The sequence below is a fragment of the Crocodylus siamensis genome, chromosome 4 (assembly GCF_052110815.1).
Source record: "Crocodylus siamensis isolate JL-2025a chromosome 4, ASM5211081v1, whole genome shotgun sequence".
Lineage (NCBI taxonomy): Eukaryota > Metazoa > Chordata > Crocodylia > Crocodylidae > Crocodylus > Crocodylus siamensis.
Genome location: NC_143398.1, coordinates 112,943,950 through 112,962,110, shown reverse-complemented (window position 1 = coordinate 112,962,110; position 18,161 = coordinate 112,943,950). Strand labels below are relative to the sequence as shown.

The 18,161-nt window shown below is 42.1% G+C and overlaps 1 protein-coding gene across 9 annotated transcripts in view; it reads right to left on the bottom strand.

The window, feature by feature from the left end:
* The window catches only part of WNK1 (WNK lysine deficient protein kinase 1), a 145,501-nt gene that overhangs the window by 43,518 nt on the left and 83,822 nt on the right, over window positions 1-18,161 (bottom strand). For 6 of the 9 annotated variants that reach the window (XM_090043411.1, XM_090043403.1, XM_090043404.1 and 3 more), the window contains exons 5-10: window positions 13,753-13,841; window positions 10,396-10,615; window positions 9,875-10,211; window positions 8,837-9,024; window positions 6,321-6,578; window positions 2,790-4,016 (exon numbers count right to left, since the gene is read on the bottom strand). In XM_090043411.1, the coding sequence (XP_089899537.1) occupies window positions 2,790-4,016; window positions 6,321-6,578; window positions 8,837-9,024; window positions 9,875-10,211; window positions 10,396-10,615; window positions 13,753-13,841 (2,319 nt within the window). The remainder of the gene's footprint in view (window positions 1-2,789; window positions 4,017-6,320; window positions 6,579-8,836; window positions 9,025-9,874; window positions 10,212-10,395; window positions 10,616-13,752; window positions 13,842-18,161) is intronic. The other 3 variants (XM_090043412.1, XM_090043410.1, XM_090043406.1) reach the window with 2 other exon arrangements.

Below are 18,161 nucleotides of genomic sequence, written 5' to 3'. Positions count from 1 at the left end.
GCACGTGCATGTTACGGGCTCACTGAGAGGCATGCTAAAAATACAAGCTAGATCATTTCTAGACTCTCAGGAGAGCTCAGAAACCATCAAAAGGATCAGCTATTGGAGAGAGACAGAAGGTCCCAATCCACCGAGTCCAAGCTAAAAACAGACAATTTTGAATGAATAAGCAAAGAAAAGAATGAATGAATGACACTACAAATGAATGTAAAAGAGATTAAGGAAATGTTATGGCAATCAGCTCCTCTGCAGATTCATTTCTTTTTCCATTCCAATATTACATTTCTTTATTAGATACTGGGACAAAGCTAGTAGAGAGGGGGAGGGGACAGAAGAATGATCTTCTAGCAGCTTTCCCTATATTTCTGTCGCTTCAGTGGGAAGCCTGACTACAAAGAACATCAGGTACATTTATAAGTGTATCTAAAAGTATTGAAATGGGAAAGCAAATCTTCCCCCACAATTTCTATTTAATAACAAATAGATGCCCACTGATTGGACACAAGCTACAGAAGATTGCAATGCAATGTTTCTTCTCTGAACACTTTTTACAAACATTCCTAATATTTAACTGGGGGCAGGGAACCCTTTGGAAAGCACAGTGCCACCCCAAGAAAAATTCCCTAAATATTAAATTGGGCCTGAAGTTCTTTCTTGTTATCTATGATTTTAAATGATACGTTTTAGGTCCAGCTGCTTAACCATCTATCCACATTGGGTTAAAGCGCAGATCTATAAAACCTGCACTATTTTAATATATCAATCAAGAGCTCCAATACGTAATGTGTTTCACCACCATATGTGTACTCAGCTATTTCATGTATAACAAACTACCTACTGAAGTTCATTATAATGAAAGCCCCGCTGAGTATTACAATACCAAGTGGTTTCAAAACACTTCACCGGACTTGTGCTGAACGGTCATTCGGCAAGTTTTCTTGGACAGCAGAAACCACCATTAAGACTGATGAGTAAAAGCTGCATGCAACACACATTCTCTGCTCAGACTGAAGGAAGGAAAGAAGAAAATCAGAACTACAGCATTTCATGTTCTGAGTTGTAAGAAATACCTACTTACGGATTTTACTTTAGTTTAGTAGGAAAGCAAAGCTCTTTTCCCTTCCCAAAGTATCATCCCCCATTCCAAAAGGCTTTTTAGGACCCTATACAATTGGTAAGGTTGGAGAGAGACCTTATTTAATTCCTGCAACAAAGAGGTAAGGGAAGGGAGCAAGGGAGAAGATGCCTACTTCCAGGAAGTTCCTCTTCTATTACAGAAAATTCTGTTTAGAGAGGCCTGTTTTTTGGGGGTTGTTGGTGGGTTTGTTTGTTTGGGGGTTGTTTGTTTGGGGGGTTTTTAAGTATACAAAGCTGTGAGACTTAAATTATGTACATCATGTAAATATCTCACAGTTGAAATATATCACTGATGGTACACACAGTAGTGTGGGATACTGCAGAGGCACTCAAAAAGGGAAATCCTGTACATGCTGATTAAACATGTACATCTAAGTATGCAGTCATTTTTCAACAGTCCCATATTCTGCAGCTGTGTAAGTGCTACCTTATGAATTATTTAACTCGAATATCACAAAAGCTGCTGGCTTTTGTTTAAGGGCTAGTTTTGTTAAATGTTAATACTTGTTATAATTCTCCATCAACACATACATTTCCAGATGTGTATAAATATATTTTTCCCACTCCTCAAAATCCCTTCAAAACCTAAAAAGGATTTATTTTGAACACTGAAGAAGTCAGCTGGCATTTCAGGGGGTTTTTTTTATTCTACATGGTATACAACGTATTTTGCTATGGTACAAAATTCAAAGAAGGATATTCTTACTGTGCAACCAAAATAAGCAAGGTCCTCCAGTCAAGTATTTCCTTCTACCAATAAGCAGGGGACTAGTTAACTCACAGGAAGACAAAACAATTGTTGCAGCTTGGTTGTGGCACAAGAACAGATTCTGCAGGCATTTCCTAGCAGCCCCACCCCTAGCCTCCAATTGGCAGAGTAGCATTGCATTTAACTTCTTAAAAGATGGCACTGAAACATTTTCACTTCACTGACTGGCACCTTCATTTAGTCTAAATCACTATCAGACAGTAACCCTTGATCACAAATCTATGATCACACTGTCTTTACATTGCAGTAAGCACTGGGACATTCTAAAAGAATGTATTATATGAATAATACGGTGGGTTTGGGTTGGTTTGTTTGTTTTTAAAAGAAGTTGATTTCACAGGAAATCATAGCCTAGAAATATTGCATTGACCATCGCAGGCAATGCTGTTTTCATGGTTTCTGCAAAAACTGTGAATTAAGCAGACCCCTACCAATGAGTCAGGCCTTTTTATAGCAACTCAACCAACGTTCCAGGTTTGAAAGTCAAACCTGTACTTCAAACAACTTGAACCCAAGTTGACCAGCCCAAACAGCACTGATTATGTGTTACCCTTATCAGAAGGCCCTCCCCTAACCAAGATGCCTTTTGCCCAGACAGTTTGAGAAACTGTTGATGCTCCACCATTTCTTAGACAGGACCTGGTATGGTATCAAAATCATTTTAAATTTCTATTATTGAAACACATCTCTCTTTCAGCTCCAAGATCTAGAACAACTTGGATTGAGTGTTGGAGGGAAGGAGGGAGGGGAGGCAGGGATGGGATGGGACAGGACAACAAGGGTGAGGGAAATGCAGGGGAAAGGAAAAAAAAAAACCCTTCTCCTTAGTGTAAAGGATGACTTAAAAAAGGAGAGAAATTCTGGAAGGGCTTGCTCCTATAACCTGAGGATAGAGTGCAGATGGTCCTGATGAAAGCAAGGTGGACAAGGCTTGCTGAGCTGAGGCTCCCTGTGGGAAGCAGATGAAGAGCTGCGACTCTTGCAATACCTTCTGAGGCAGCTGAACAATGGGGAATGAGAAGTCTGAAGCAAAAGCTGTAGAAGACTGCCCTGCAGGAGGAGGAGACTGGAAATCGCCAATATCTGATGAAGTCAGCTGTGATGAGTCACTTGAGTATTCTGGGCTTCCTTCTGGCCAGCTCCATCTGAAAGATCCTCCCCTAGGCACTGTTAGCTCAGGACCAAGGTAGTTACACTGCTCCTCTGTCACAGGCTGAAGACGACCATGCAGCCCTATGCTTTGAGTGGACTCCTCCTGATTAAAATCCATGGAGCCACAACGGCTCCTGTAGACACGCTGGGGTAAGACTCCCCCTTCTCCTGGAGCAGAACTTGGCGTGTGCACATGGAACTCAAAGACACAGCTTGTTCTCCCATCACCACTGTGGGTTAGCACAGCAGGTGCAGAATGTGGAACAAAAACCTGGTGGAACTTCATCTGCGTGGAATCCGCACTTACTGGAGCTGAAGCACTCGATAACGGTGAAAGAGGGCCCATCCCAGAATCCAGTCTTAGGGTCTGAAGGGGTCTTGCCACGAATGTCTGCCCAGATTGGTAGTCAACAGCAGAGCTCTGGGGAAGGCCACCTTGCATATGCTTCTGTTCAGGCACCTGTTTCAAATGCTGTTCAGTCCCCTGGGAATTATATGCCATTGTATCATAGTGCTCCTGCAACTGCGGTGGATAGTGCATGCCCACTAAATACACTGCTTCTGGATGCATTCTATAGTGAGCATCCTCAGGAGGTGCTGGACCAGATCTGCAGTCACTATACACTGGAGCAGGCTCAAACACTGGATTGACTTGTACATGCAGTGGCTCTCCAGTGACCCTATGAGGTGTGCCCAGCATAACTACTGCCTCTGAGGTCCAATTTGTTGGACTACCACCTGGTGGAGCTAAATTTTGGCCAGTCTTCAGCAAGGGCTGGGAGTGGCAGGTTTGGGCTTCCAAAAAAGAAGTGCTCTTGCGCCGCTGAGCAACTGCCACCTTTGGCGGGCAAACAGGTGGTGGCGAGAAAGACACTGGCCGTTCATGAACAGTAGGGAAAAATATCTGTGAATCTGGGAACGTTGGTGTTCCCCCACGTGGATGCACCATGGACTGAGGCTGTATTGACATGAACAAGACAAGTAATTCATACATTTAGAAGTGAAATTACATTAACATGCACATCTCACTAGGCAGCTCTGGGTAGTAACCTTATAGAATGCCTAACTCGGTGCATGTTCAAACGCATACATATTTAGGTTTAGGAATGCTGTAAATATCCATTAAATACATCCATGGCGATCACAGCTGAATATGGAAGTATTTGCTTATGCTAGCAGCTGCTTTTCCAGTCCCGCCCACTTACTCACAAAAAGGAAGATAGTTTTGCCAGTAACAATGAAACAGGACATACCAATCATAAGTTGTCCAGGAGTATTTGGAACTGCTTTAAGAAAGGATCAGAATGAACTAGCAGTGAGAATACAGCAACAGTTTTGTATTTACAAGCCCACAAAAAGACAAGCAACAGCAAGAGATGTTCAGGGGTGTTTTGGGGTCATTATATTCAGTTAGTCATGGATAAAAGGGTATAGTATTGCTGGCCTCTAAGAAGCCCCAGTGACTGCATGTGCAGACTACAGGAAAAGAAAAAAAGTTCTTTGGGCTACAAGATTAAGTCACCTGATACAGTTGCCCATTATACTGCATCACCTCAACAGTCAATTTCTATTACTACTTCTTTCCTTTTGGTGTTCATTTAGTTTTCAACACTCACTGGGATTGGTTATACCATTCCTGTGCATTTAAACTTGGATATCAAACTTCAGACAGTTTATGACAGTGCTACAGTGACATCCTAAGCCATCCCCCTGCATTAGACAGATGGATTAAAGGACAAACAAAAAAACCCACACAACTCCCCCCCAAAGAAACAAGCAAACAAACAACCTTTTCCTTTTTCCAGGTCAAACACTAAAATTGGGAAGTCACACAATTATTAAAAACTACCGTGAACTGAAACGTTGTGCTGATTTACAGCAGTGCCTCATACTTTTCTACTGATATTAAATGTGTATTTTTAACTGCTCTTGAAAGAACAGAAGCAACTGTATGCGCACCTTCCGTACCATATCCTAGACTCATAAGATAAAATCTAGAAGGTTGCCCCAACCAACAAAGTTCAAAATAAGAAAGATTTTGTTCAAGAATATCCAACAGGGTATTAAATAAAAATGTGTAGATTATGCAGATCATTTTATCTTAATTTGCAGCATATTGAGCCATGGCACAATATTATCCTTTTCAGAGCAAACTTTTGTAGATTCTCTCAACAACTGATTTCTTTATAACATTTAGAATTGTTAGTGCTTATTTTATCAACTAGGTCATTCCAGTTCCCCCCCCCAGACAAGCAGCAGCAAACTCCCATACTGTAGTGTTGTGAATAAGGAAAAGAACGAGAAAGAAAGACTAACTCATGTTCTAGAAACTAAGTCCATGCTCTCCAACTTCCCCTTTGATTTGAGGGTGTTGGTTGCAGCCATGTTGGTCTAAGGACATAGGCAAACAAGGTTCTTTGGGTCAATCTGATATTTGTTAGACCAACTAAGTAGTTGGAAAAATAGTTCTTTGCAAGGTTTTGGGTACAAACATTCTTCTTCAGGCAGAGGGAGAATCTACAGTTGTATTGTGTTCTGCTGGATAGGACAGAAGCCAGAAATAGTCCTCAAATCCAAGAATATATAAATTGAGGCTAACCACCCCCAGTTGGATTCAAAATTAATTACTCTATGAGGACTGGCACCTGTCCTTATTACCACCCAAAAAGTCAAACGTTTCATCCTTCCCAGAGAATATTTATATGGAAATGAACAAAAGCTTAAGTTACAATTTCCCTTAGAAATCAAACAGGAGGAAGCTGAAGAGGTATTTGCTAGTCACACTGGTGTGAACAGTCAGATTTGTTATAACATTGAAATTAACAAGTGTCACTGTTCCCATGAAACAGGCCTTGGACAAACCAGCTACAAACAAGGCACATTTTAATGCTTGTTGTAACAACATTAACAGTTGTATGCAAGATCTGACAAATCTCACTGACTGCTCAGGAGCAGATGCAGAGAGGCAATTCACTAACCTTAAAAAGACAGGGACTGGATTGCAGCTTCTCCTTTTACCTTCACTGGTATTGTTGGTCCTTTCCCTAAAGCTTTAAGCTATCAAATACTCCTAATATTAATAAAAAATAAGTTGTTACCCACATAAGCACACTGCTTCCCAAACAGAAGGAATCAGCACTCCAGTAGCACAGGGCACAAGTTAAAAGTCAACTCCTTTACTCTTCTTTAAAACGCCCAAAGCCCAGGATGTATTTAATGGTAACTTATCTTAGTGTGCCAGGAGGCATATGGTAACACATACGGGGCTGATAAAGAGGGATGGCAGGCTGGAGCGTCGGTGCTTGCGTGGAGAGGCAGAGTGCATGGGCAGGACACTCTCCAGGGCTTTAGAAAGCTTTTCTGCAAAGGTTTCTTCAGGGGCAGTCCGAAGGTAGGAAGGAGAAAGAGGTGCAGACAGCGCTGGCGGTGGGGTGGAAGGAGCACTGGGAGGGATGCAGGACAAAAAGGGAACAGCAGAAAGATGGGGGATACAAACTGACATGCTACGACCACGTTGAGGCTAAGGAGGAAAACAAAATTAAAGAATTGAATATTTTGAAAATGAAAACAAACTGCAAAACTAATGAGATAGAAAGGTAGATACACACAATGATCAGCTATGACTACTATGTGTACAAAAGGATATGAAGGAGCTTAATGAAGGCCAGTACACGCACTGAATAAGGTGTGTGTACCTGTGAGGACTCAAGTTTGCTTTAGATAAAACTGAACAGCAAGGAAATTTCTATTTGTGCTTTTACAAGACAACCTGTATATGCACACAAAGAGCACAGCAGAGATGAGAAGATGTATCTGCTCAAAGCACAAAGCTCTCCAGAGCCAGTGAAGTGGTGTTTCCAGTACCTGACAATTCAGCCCATGGAAGGCCCTCCAAACTTATAAGAGGCTATAGATGCCTGCTTTAGGGTCAGGGAGGAGGTGGTAATAAGTGATGCATGTCAAAGTTCTTAGTGCCATTTGCCCCCCCAGCTTTTGAGAAAGCAGTTTGGTTTCCTAATCATACAACTAAACTAACAGAAAACAGTTAGTGCTTTCCTCAGCCAACTCAGAACACACCATCCACAATAGAGTGTAAAGCAAAAAAAGTAGTTATTTTCAAAGTATTAGACTACTGTTAAAATAAGAACACATTTTCTAGTAACTGTATTTAAAAAAAGTTAAAATTTGGTAGTTTTGCCACAATCAAGCAGCCATTAACATCCGGATCTGACCAAACTAAAGAACTGTACTCCTTTAAAATACATAAAAAAGACAGACGTGTTAGTCTAGAGAACAGCCCAAAAAACCCTTAAGATCTACTTCTCTATTTCTAGAGACTTGAAGTAATCTGGCCCATCACCTTCCCTCAAAAGGAAACTGAGCTGGAGTCCTATGTTTTGCAAGAAGTCTACTAGATGGGCGGTTTTCTGAAGATCTGCAATTAATTTTAACAAAGTTTGCCCTACGAATAACTTGACCGATCCAGAAGACTGCTCATGGTTTCTCTACTACTGTGTTCTGTGAAGGTCCTTATACCAGTCTCATCATCCTGGTACATGAATACCATCCAGCAATACATTAAGCAACACGTCTATGAATCTGTTAAATGTTTGTTCTCTCATCCTCTCTCAAAGGTCACTAGTCATTCAACATGGAAGCTGGCCATGCCAAGACTGTGGAATAGTTTAGGATCCAAGACATGCTCCCAGACTAAAATATGGATTCACAGCAATTCATGAGCTGTTTTTAGGAACTCCAACAAAAATAAAATCAAAACAAAACATTTCATCAAGCATTAGTTTAGTGCCTTTGGAAGGGATGGAGAGGCCATTTGCTTATAAGCAAAAAACTGGCAAGTGTCTTCACAGAAGAGAATTTCTCAAGCTCCTTAATAAACTTCACAAATGTAGGTATCAATTTTCTTTTTCCAAATATAGTATCTTTGTTTGAAGCTAAGATGATCTTTCTGGCTCAGAGACTTCGCAAATAAAGGGAGCTAGTGAGGATAGCACAACAGAAGCTTAAGGTCTACTGTGGAAGGGGGAGTATGTTTCTGAAGACTGCTTTAACAATATACCAAGGAAACAAGGTTCCAAATAAAAGGGTAATACAAATGAACATAGTAGGAAAGGTATCTGTGCCCATTGCAGACTTTCCAGGGAAAGGAATATGCATGACAACTGATGAGCAACTCAACACAAGCTATAAACAAAATGGAAAGACAGGCGTGGGATCTCTTCAGTCTGGAGTTCTCACATGCAGCATTCTATAATGGTTCAACATTCTTACCTGTAAGATCTGTAATCAAAACCTTATAAACAACACATAGCAATCACACATTATAGAGTAGCTCTCACTAAAAAAAATGTTCTAACCCTTTCCAAGTTCTTCCAAAGACTTTTCACGAGTGGGAATTCCCACTCACTATTCAGTATAGCCAAAACACCACCACCACCTTGCATGCAGCTAAGTCCATAAAGTTAAAAGTGAGAAACCCTGTACCAAGGGTGCTGCCATTCAAGCTTTCTACCAGTTCATCTCTTTCCCTACCCATGCATGCTCAGAAACAGTTACTTTCTCTTTTGTCCACTAATATAATACTTCATTTAGGTCTGCATATAGCTTGAAGCATTTTACCATGCCCTACCTAATTCCCGGTGAAGTCTGCACTTTGTATATTGTGTGCAATGTACATAATGCAGACTGAGATGCCACAACGAGAAATGCACTACATAGCAAGGCATATTTTCTTCTGCATGATTTCAAGTGTGTGCTTACCACTGTGGGTGGCTGATAGCCTCCAGGCTGTTGTGACTGCACTTGACAAACTGAAGGTGTGTACCCCTGGATCGTAGCTGTTGGGATAGCCTGTTCATGCTGTGAGCCATATGACACAGTGTGCTGGCTACCCACACATGATTCAGTGTAAACTGATGAACCCTGTCCACTGTCAGCTGTCCCATCAGCTGCAAATATTAAAAAAACACAAGATTATATTTTTAAAACTTGCACTGTAGATTTACAACTCCTAAGGTTCTTCTTGAATTTACATCTCAAGCCAAGATTTTTCAGAAGTAGGTGTCTAAAGCTAGGCTTTGAATATCAAGCAATTACATATCACAAGCGTCAAATTCACATCATTTCTTACTGTAATTTGAATTTCCAAATACCTAGCTCTTAAAGTCACACCATTTTCAGGTTTAAGTATGGATTTACAAGTCAATTTTGGACACCCGTTTTTGAAAATCCTAACCTTTGAGCCTCCACCACTTCATTCTCATCTGCATGCAACAATGCCATTGGTGCGACTAACATCCCAACTTCCTCTCTGTTCTCCAACACGTCCGGGGTTTGGTTAAGATCTTAACTGGCTTTCTATTTTGCCAGCATACTAGCAACATTTAAAGAATATTAAGACAGGGCAAAAGTAAGATTCTTCTCCCACAGCAATAGAGGCATATTGAAAGACCCAGACGTATTCCAATTTTAAAAGCTCTGACATCTAATATTAGAAGCCCTCCATGGGATGAACACCTGTACAGCAAGGTGTATACTGAATAGGGATGTTAAAACTCAACTGCCTGCACAGTGAGTACTAGTTCATTTCTCTTCCCCAGTGAATTAATGCATACACTTTGATCAACTACCATATTCTAATACAATGGAAAAAAATCGACACAGTTTTAAAAGTGTGATTGTAGGCAGGATTATCATCATGGCCTAATTTGCCCTTGAAAGCAAAGTCAGTAAGAAGCAATCAAAGAGGCACTAAAATCATGCACCAAAAAAACCCACACAGAACCAGGCAATACTTACACAGAACTGATATGCTAGGTTGTTGATACTGTAGCTGTTGGTGCTGGTCCGCCTCTGGTTCCTCAGGCTCTACTTGTGTGGAAACTGAGGCAGAAGTAGTAGGGATAGAAGTGATGCCAGTAAGCGACGGTGGATGTTTTGCCCCTGCCTGAGCAGCATTTGCCTGTAGCTGTTGTTCTAATTGTTGTTTCTGACCATTTTCTTCTTGTTTTCTTTTCTCCTCCTCTTCTCGCACCAACTGACGCTGTTCTCGCTTTCGTTTGATGAGAGATACTCTGTCCTTGATGGCTTTAGCCATTGTTTTGTGATCCCCTTCACATACGTACCCCGATTCCACCTAAGGGAGGTTATGAATGTGTTCATAAAGATTCATAATATGAAAGACGCATGGCTTTTTATAGCAATACTCAAAAAGCAGCACATCTTTCCCAAGCAATCCTCACTTTTCCCATCTCCTCTGAAATTTAGCTCCAGGCAAGCTGAGGACAGTGACAAGTAGTCAACAAGACAACTGTATTTACCATTTCTTGTGCTACATCCTCTGGGACATCTCTTTCCAGATCAAATGAAAACTCTATTGCCTCATTATCCTTATATTTGCCCTTAAGTTTCTTGATATCTTCAATGCGTAGCCAGAGCTTGATGGCTATTTTCTCTCCATCATCTTCCTCTGCTAGTTCTACCCGTACACCAGTCTCTTCCTGGAAGAAAGCGTGGTTCAAAAGGTCCTTGATAGCATATCTAGGCAAACCAGGAGAAAGAAATAATATTAGATTTCAATATGATCACCACCTTCCATAATGGCAACTCCAAACACTTACAACATTCCATATAAATTCCAAATAAAATTCCTGCTCTAATAGAGGAAAATTAAACAGATTTCAGTTTCAATGTTAAGAGGTTCGAGCAACGGGAACTGGAAAGTGCAATAAAATAAGTCAAAGCTTTCCAGAATCATGCAGTTTAAAAATTCACCTGCATAGCCACTCAAGTTCTTATTAGTTGTATTTCACTTTAATCTCCCGAGGTCCCTTCCAGCCCTGATGTCTACGAAATCTATGAATTACAATAATAAACGGCATACTAGCGCAACTACAAGAGACAGGTACTCTAATAAATTGGGACAGCACTGGGAGTTGAGAGTATAAGAAATGTTACCTGCCCCTTAGTAGATAAGTGAAGTGTATGATACTGTGGCAAGAGAAGAGTTCTGGGAAGAACTAGAATGGCTAGATGCAACTAAAGTTTATGGCTGCTTACATATGTTAAGCAGAAGAAAACCCATGATTTACGTTAAGCTCAGTGTGCTGCTGTGCTGAGCCCAGCATATGCCCAGAAGCAGCATCACAGTCAGACCTAGTTTGCCCAATGTCTATACAGATTGGGTGTTTTAGTGGGGCTTTTGTGGCACTTATCTAATAGCCGATTGAATCAGCTTTAGGTTTTTTAAAAAAGGTGAAGCACCTGATCTACACAGATGCAGTGGAACTGGGTCAAACTAACATGCTGCTTCTTCTGGTAAAGCACAGTTTGTTTGTTTTTTAAACATCTGTAAGCAGCCTATGAGAAGATCTAGAAAGCTTAAATGCAATTAAAGCTTGTGTGACTTGGGCCCCTAGCAGATATGTTACAGTTAATAGACTAATTACACCCTTAAGCACATCTCAAATAGCAACCCTGCCACACTTCCAGGCAATAAAATGGCACCACAAAAAGGGAAATGGAAACCAGCCGTAAAAATATTACACTTTTTTTTTTTTTTTTTGTGAGGGAAGACTTATTCCCTTGGTTTTCTATAAAGCACTGTTTAAAGCATGTAATGCACTTGGCGCCTTATCTTTTGAAGGACCATAAGGCCACTAAAAGGCGGCGGCTATGTCAAGAAAGTGAAAGCCATGTTGGCTGATGGGATAATTTCTGATGGAAGCATGGAAATACTACAATACTATCTTGATGCATGGAGCCTCAAATGCAGAACAGGAGATAAAGATTAAGCCAGAAATCTGAAACAATGGTTGTAACAAGGAAAAAGGCAATTACAGATGGTAAAGTTAGATTTAGAGGACCACCCAGTTAAATGCTGTTGAAATTAAGCATCCTAGCTTGGCGATCAAAAGCAATGAAGAGCCTGGAGAAGAACTGGCAAGAAGCCTTTACAGAAGCACTAATGGGTTGGTGCAGGATAATTAACACACCCCAGGAAAACTAACTCAAATCTAAAGGCTTATAATCATCACAGTTGCATTTGTTATGTGCCTCTGGCCCAAAAGAAAGAGGAATTTCAACTGGATGTAAGCTACAGAAGTAGCGAATGCAAGGGCAACTGCTGGGAAATTTACGAGTAGAGTTCAAAGTGAAAAATGGCTCTGAAGCAGTTTAAGTTAGGAGAGCAAAATGATCCATGCAGAAGAACAAGGCTGATGTAGTCCGAAAATGTAACAAGGATATGCAAGGACAGGACACCACACACAAACGTCAAAGATGCACATATGAAAAGACCATGCAGCACAGGGAAAGCAACATAAACAACAGAAGACAAGGTGAGGAAGAAGTTACTTCAAGAGGTGGTTCTTCTGAGGAAGTTACAGCAAAAAGATGGTGTGGAGTAAGGAAAAGATAGAAAGGATTAAGGTATTTCCAGAGTCAAGACGACACTGGAATCTGCAGTTCATGTCACTGCTGCTGCCGCCACCTGGAAAACACCAGTGCAAAGCATATCCGCACTAGATCCCCGCAGAACGTAAACAATGATGTCAAACTATAGGTACAGTGAAGCAGAGTCACTGCTCTCCAGTGCAAAAGTTGACCAAGTCAGACTACAACTGCGAATCAATTTAGCTAACATGGGCCACAACATTATGGTCGGCAGAGAACAAGGGGCAAACACCACAGATCATCTGATCAGAATCAGGAAGTGAACCTGAAGGCAATGACAGTAGTATGGTACAGATGACTAGTGGACTAGAGTAGCTTAAAAAGCTACCAAAGTAAGAATGGGATTCATGAGTCAGAAGTACCAGCCTCTGGGTAAGCAACACCCTTTTGAGGCTGGGGAATAAAAAGGATGGTCTACAGAAGGGCTCCAAGGAGCACAGCACTTCAGCAAACAGCGTGTGGCTAAAGAGAGAGTGGCCTAATGGAAGAAACTTAGTATTAAACATTAAAACCCAGCAAGGCTAGCGCATGGGGAAAAAAAATACCTAACCTAAGCAGAAACTAGATTGTGTTCCTAGTAGTAGTTGAAGGAAAACAGAGAACTAAGTATTGGAACAGCTTCACTTAAATGCTGAGAGGCATTGTGCTAATATAGGGGAAATTGTTCATAAGTCATTGTTCTACTCAGTGTAGGTAACATGGGGGAGACAACACGAAGTAGGGGGGCAATGCCTAGAACACCAGAGATACAGAAAAAAAAAAAAACAGTCCTGTCGAATCAGAGCTCAAAAAAGTAAGAAGAAACTTGAGTATGTGATCCAAGGAACCCACAGAGATTACTCCCTAACCATTTTATTGACTACACAAAAGATATTATTTGGAAATTCTCATGTATTGGCTCATATACAGGACCTGTATCCTTAGTACCTTCATACATCTTCACTGCCAGCCCTTGCAAAGCCTTCTTTACAACTGTGCTAAAATGGAACCTACCAAAAGAGCAAAGTTCATAGAACTGTCACTTAGAGTCCTTAAAATGCTCGCTTCCAATAAATATGCTTTCAATAAGTATGAGGCAGATCCAGAAATCAAAGCCAGTCTTGTACATGAATATTCACAGCGAAAGAGGATAGCTTACAGGAAATCTGTAGCCTTACAGGATATTCCAGAACTTTGGTCTGTACTGAAATACAAGCTTCTAGACTATAAAAAGAGGACCATACCTTTCACCTTTGTTTTGCCGAATGCATCCCTCAATTATCTCCTTCACTTCAGGAATTGCTACTTTATCGAAGCTGGCTGGCTTGACTCCCTAAAATAAAAAAAAAAACACAGCAGTGAGAATACACAAACAGGTACACTTGAGATTAAGTTTAAAACCCCATATAGTAATGCACATTCATAAGGGCCCCAGCCAGATAAATACGTATACCAGTGAAAACATCAATTTTACATATATTAATGCAAGTTGCACCAGTTTCCAGAGGAGGGAGGATAGCAGCTCTCCCAGGGTGGCTCACACAGTAGGCAGCTATTACTGAAGTCTGCTACTGGTGTTGTGTACAGGAGGAAGCAGTTTGCCTTTAGCAATACAGCTAGGTCAGGTTGGACTCTTAACAGCTTAAACTAACTGGTTTAAAAACTTACACCAAGTCTTTCAGAAGCAATTTCCCCCCCCCCAACAGATTCAATTAAGTTGGCCCAATTTAGTGGTGAGGCATCATGTGTCCACTATTATTTTTTTTAAACCAACCAAATAATATCAACTATACTACTGTAAATGTTTCAGCTATCCAATTCCAAAGCGCACTGTTCTCTAGATATCCACACACATTTTCCCTTAGTGCAAGTTCCAAAGAAGTTTGACCCATGATCCCACTATTCAGTCATTCTTTACTTATCTTTCAAAAACAGCAATGTTCCTATTCCTTCAGAACGTTAACTGAATATAGCCTGTTATTCCAAGAACATCTTTTAACTCCTAGAAAAAGGATTTGTTGCCTAGACAGGCACATAAAAATAGAGAAGGAAGCAAGCATTATGTGCCCCTGCATCTGTATAATGCATTCCTATATGCTGAACTAAAACAGACTTAAAACAGATGCTGCCATTTCCTATAATGCGTCCAACATGGTTAAGCAGAACAATTTTGGCATAGTAAAGAACTGTCTTTTAGACGGTGTCTGACCAGATGGGTGACTTCATTTGTTCACTGTGCAGAATATTCAGACTTTGCTGTACATTTGCCCTTCCAAATACAAGGAAGGCTGATACAGAAAAATGGTCCTGTTGTGTGATATAAATAGCTCTTCAGCAATACAGGACAATCCATTTTCAGTATATTATAGAATGCTGAGGAGAAACTAAGTATGATCACTTGTCAAAGATGCACTCTCCTCATACCAATAGACTATAGGGGCCATGAACATTAGCAGGCTGTGAAATTGTTACACGTACACATACCCAACAAAAAACCCAAAAAACAAAAAAAACCCAAACAAAGAAGAACCAAACCCCCCCAAAAACCCAATCCCACCAAAAAAACCCCCAAAAAATAAAATCAGCCAATGAAGGGCTGAACTTCACTATGTACTATTATCAACTGTCTTTGGCATAAGTTTCACTTTATACAGTCTTCATTTCAACTTGGTGCCCAGGACAGCAGTACACCAAGTGAAAAAGGCAGCAGCCATCCCTGTTTATTCATGGTCAGTAATCTCAAATCTCATTTTGCAGCCAACCACACTGAACTGAAATTCAGTAAGCAAATCTTTAATTTATGGTGCCAGCCACCTTCAGTATCTCTATGACTGAAGCATCTAAGCCTGCAACACAGACAATGAGAAAAAGCAAGAGCCAACACTGAAGTTGCTGGCAGGGACCAGAGCCAGAAGTCATACTTCAAACCTACAACATTTTGGGTCCCAGTTAACTGTTTCTCTCCCATGTTTAATAGCAACAAGGGCAGGCATGTTAAACATAGTCCACAGGCCAGATCTGGCCTGCAGACTTTTGCCCTAGCTCTTGCTGCAGAAAGCCCCACCACCACAGCTAGATCTGGGTCTCTGGCCAGTCTATGGTAGGACTGTCACCTTTGGGCTGCTGGGGCTGCACACACTGTGGCAGCTGAGGCACTGACTGCAGCCACAGGAAGCCACAACACTGCTGCTAGGACTACCACCATGACCAAAACTAGAGGCCTCTAGCCATGGTGGTGAAGCTTCCACCCACAGGTTTGCCACCACAGGAAGCTTCTCTACCATGGCCAGTGGCAGGACTTCCCCTCTGGTGATGCTGTGGCTGCCCACACCCCACCTTGCCCTGGCATGCTGATTGCTGCTGGAAGAAAGCAAAGGTGGAGAGCCCTGAACCACAGCATTCAAGCCAACAGTCTACCATTTAAAGTGAGAGGGAGTATTTTTAGCACGGATTCCAAAACGAAGGATTTTTTTTTTGACCTTCTAAATGTTGCCCGTCTATTTTCCAGGAGAGCTCACCCAGGTGGTGCAGTCCATGTCTATCCCCATAGCACTTTGCATGGGGCTGAGCCCCACCCAGGGCAGCCCCGTGCTGCTCCAGTCCTGGTCAGAGCGCACAGCTTCTGGTAGGATCTCAGTGTAGCTGCTGCTTCGTTCCCCACACCTCCAGCAGCAGCTCCTCCTCTTGCTCCTGCTGTGCCGCTCTAGGCCAGCAGGAAGCTTCTGCTGGGATGTTCTTGCCCTGGCACACGGGACTCCGACTCCAGCTTCCAGCTGCCTTCCATCTACTTGGTGGCTCGCACCAGGAAGGCAGAGTGGGTGGATGGCCAGGAGCTAGAGTCAGAGCCCCACACATTGGGGCAGGAGCCACCCAACTCAAGAGGTGCAGCAGGAACAGGAGGGCAGAGCTGCTACTGGATGCAAGAAAAGCTGAGCAACAGCTACACTAGAAGCAGCCCTGCTGGAAGCTGTACACTGTGGTTGGGGCGTGTGGTGCAGGCTGGAGCACAGTATGGGTTGGAGTGCAGCACAGACTCATCTCCATGCAGAGCACTGCGGGGGCAGCTGCAGCCCAAATCTAAATCAATTGGTAGGCGCTCCCTCACAGGCTGAATCCAATCAGTTGGCAGGCCCGATTTGGCCCATGGGCTATATTTTGCCCACCCCTGCTCCAAGCTATATTCTTCCTTACAGCCTCCTGCAACTAAGATTCAAAAACTGAAAAAATGCAATACATTACAACAAAAAAGCAAGCCCTGGAGTACAGCCCCATAATAAACATTAGCTTAATGCTTTTAAAAATTTTTTTGAACATAAGACTTTCAGAGGCCAATGCCTCTGTCGATAAGACAGACCAATGTTTGTAAGAATGAATTTGATACAACAGCCTGGCATGCAAAGTCTTCCAGCAGGACATTAAGCAGCACTATACGATGCTGCAAGAGATACTCAAGGCAGCTAATTTTTAACCTTTACCTTCTACTTCAAATTCCTGGTGCGTTTTTTTTCCCCCCCGTTTGTGATCATATTACTTCTTAAGTGTCAACTCTTGTCAAGGCTAAATTATGGTCCAGCTTAAATTAAGACCAGGCATTCAGATTCACATCTAAGATGGTTACTTCGACTACACAGTCTCTGGTGTAGATTTGTAACCAAGTTCACAGACGGGGTAAATTACGTTCTAGCACAAAGAACTCGTAAAATAAAACCTGAGCTGTAACATGGCGACAGTCCACTCCAGTTTATGCACCAACAACAGTGGCAATGAAATGTCTCATCTGAGACTGTATACATACTATAAAAAGGAATATAAACCAGACTACACTATAAGGTCAAGGAAACTAGCAGGAGAATTTCCTCATTTGATGATACATCATCACATGCATCATGCTTGCAGTGGCATCAGATCTGAAAAGCACAGAGAGGCAAGAAGAGAAGGTCCACAGCCAGAAGACCCCAGACTGCCGTTCTCCCATTCCAGGAAGGATTAAATACAATACTCATAGTCTGTTCAGATGCTTTCTTCAGGGCACTGCTTTAGCTACACTAAAATCTTTGTTAAACTCCCCAAATAAGAGTGCAACAAAAATGCGATCTACTTTTATCCTACAGCCAGAGCTTCCCTGCTCTTATTTGCTCAGGCCAAGAAGAAGAGCAAAAAAGGGAGACACCAGCATGCCCCGACCAATTCATTCAAGTTGTGAATAACCACACAATCTCCCAGTAATCCTACCCGGGGGAACGACACGGGACAGAAAAGGACACTCAGAACATACTTCGCTACTAAAAGTCATGCTATACAGTAGAGTGTCATGTGTTTGGCAGATCCTACCTCTCAGCCTTCCCCATGCCTGCTAGGAAGCATCAGGAGACAGCAGTGAAGAAAAAAAAAGGGAAAAACCAACTGCATTTCTTAGAAGCTACCAGTTCCACTTCTCAGTGGCAGTAAGAATACTCCACCCCTCTTCCTCCCCTACCCCTTCCCTTCCTCTCTCTGCTCAGCAGAACCTCCCTTCTTCTCCCTTCCTTGCACATCTCTACTTACTCCCTGGATGAAGGGAGACCTGCCAGCCACTTGGGCTGTCCCAGATCCTCCTGCCCTGCTCCAGCCAAAGCTGCAGAGAGCAGCTCTGTGAGAAGTCAGGCTTGGCCAG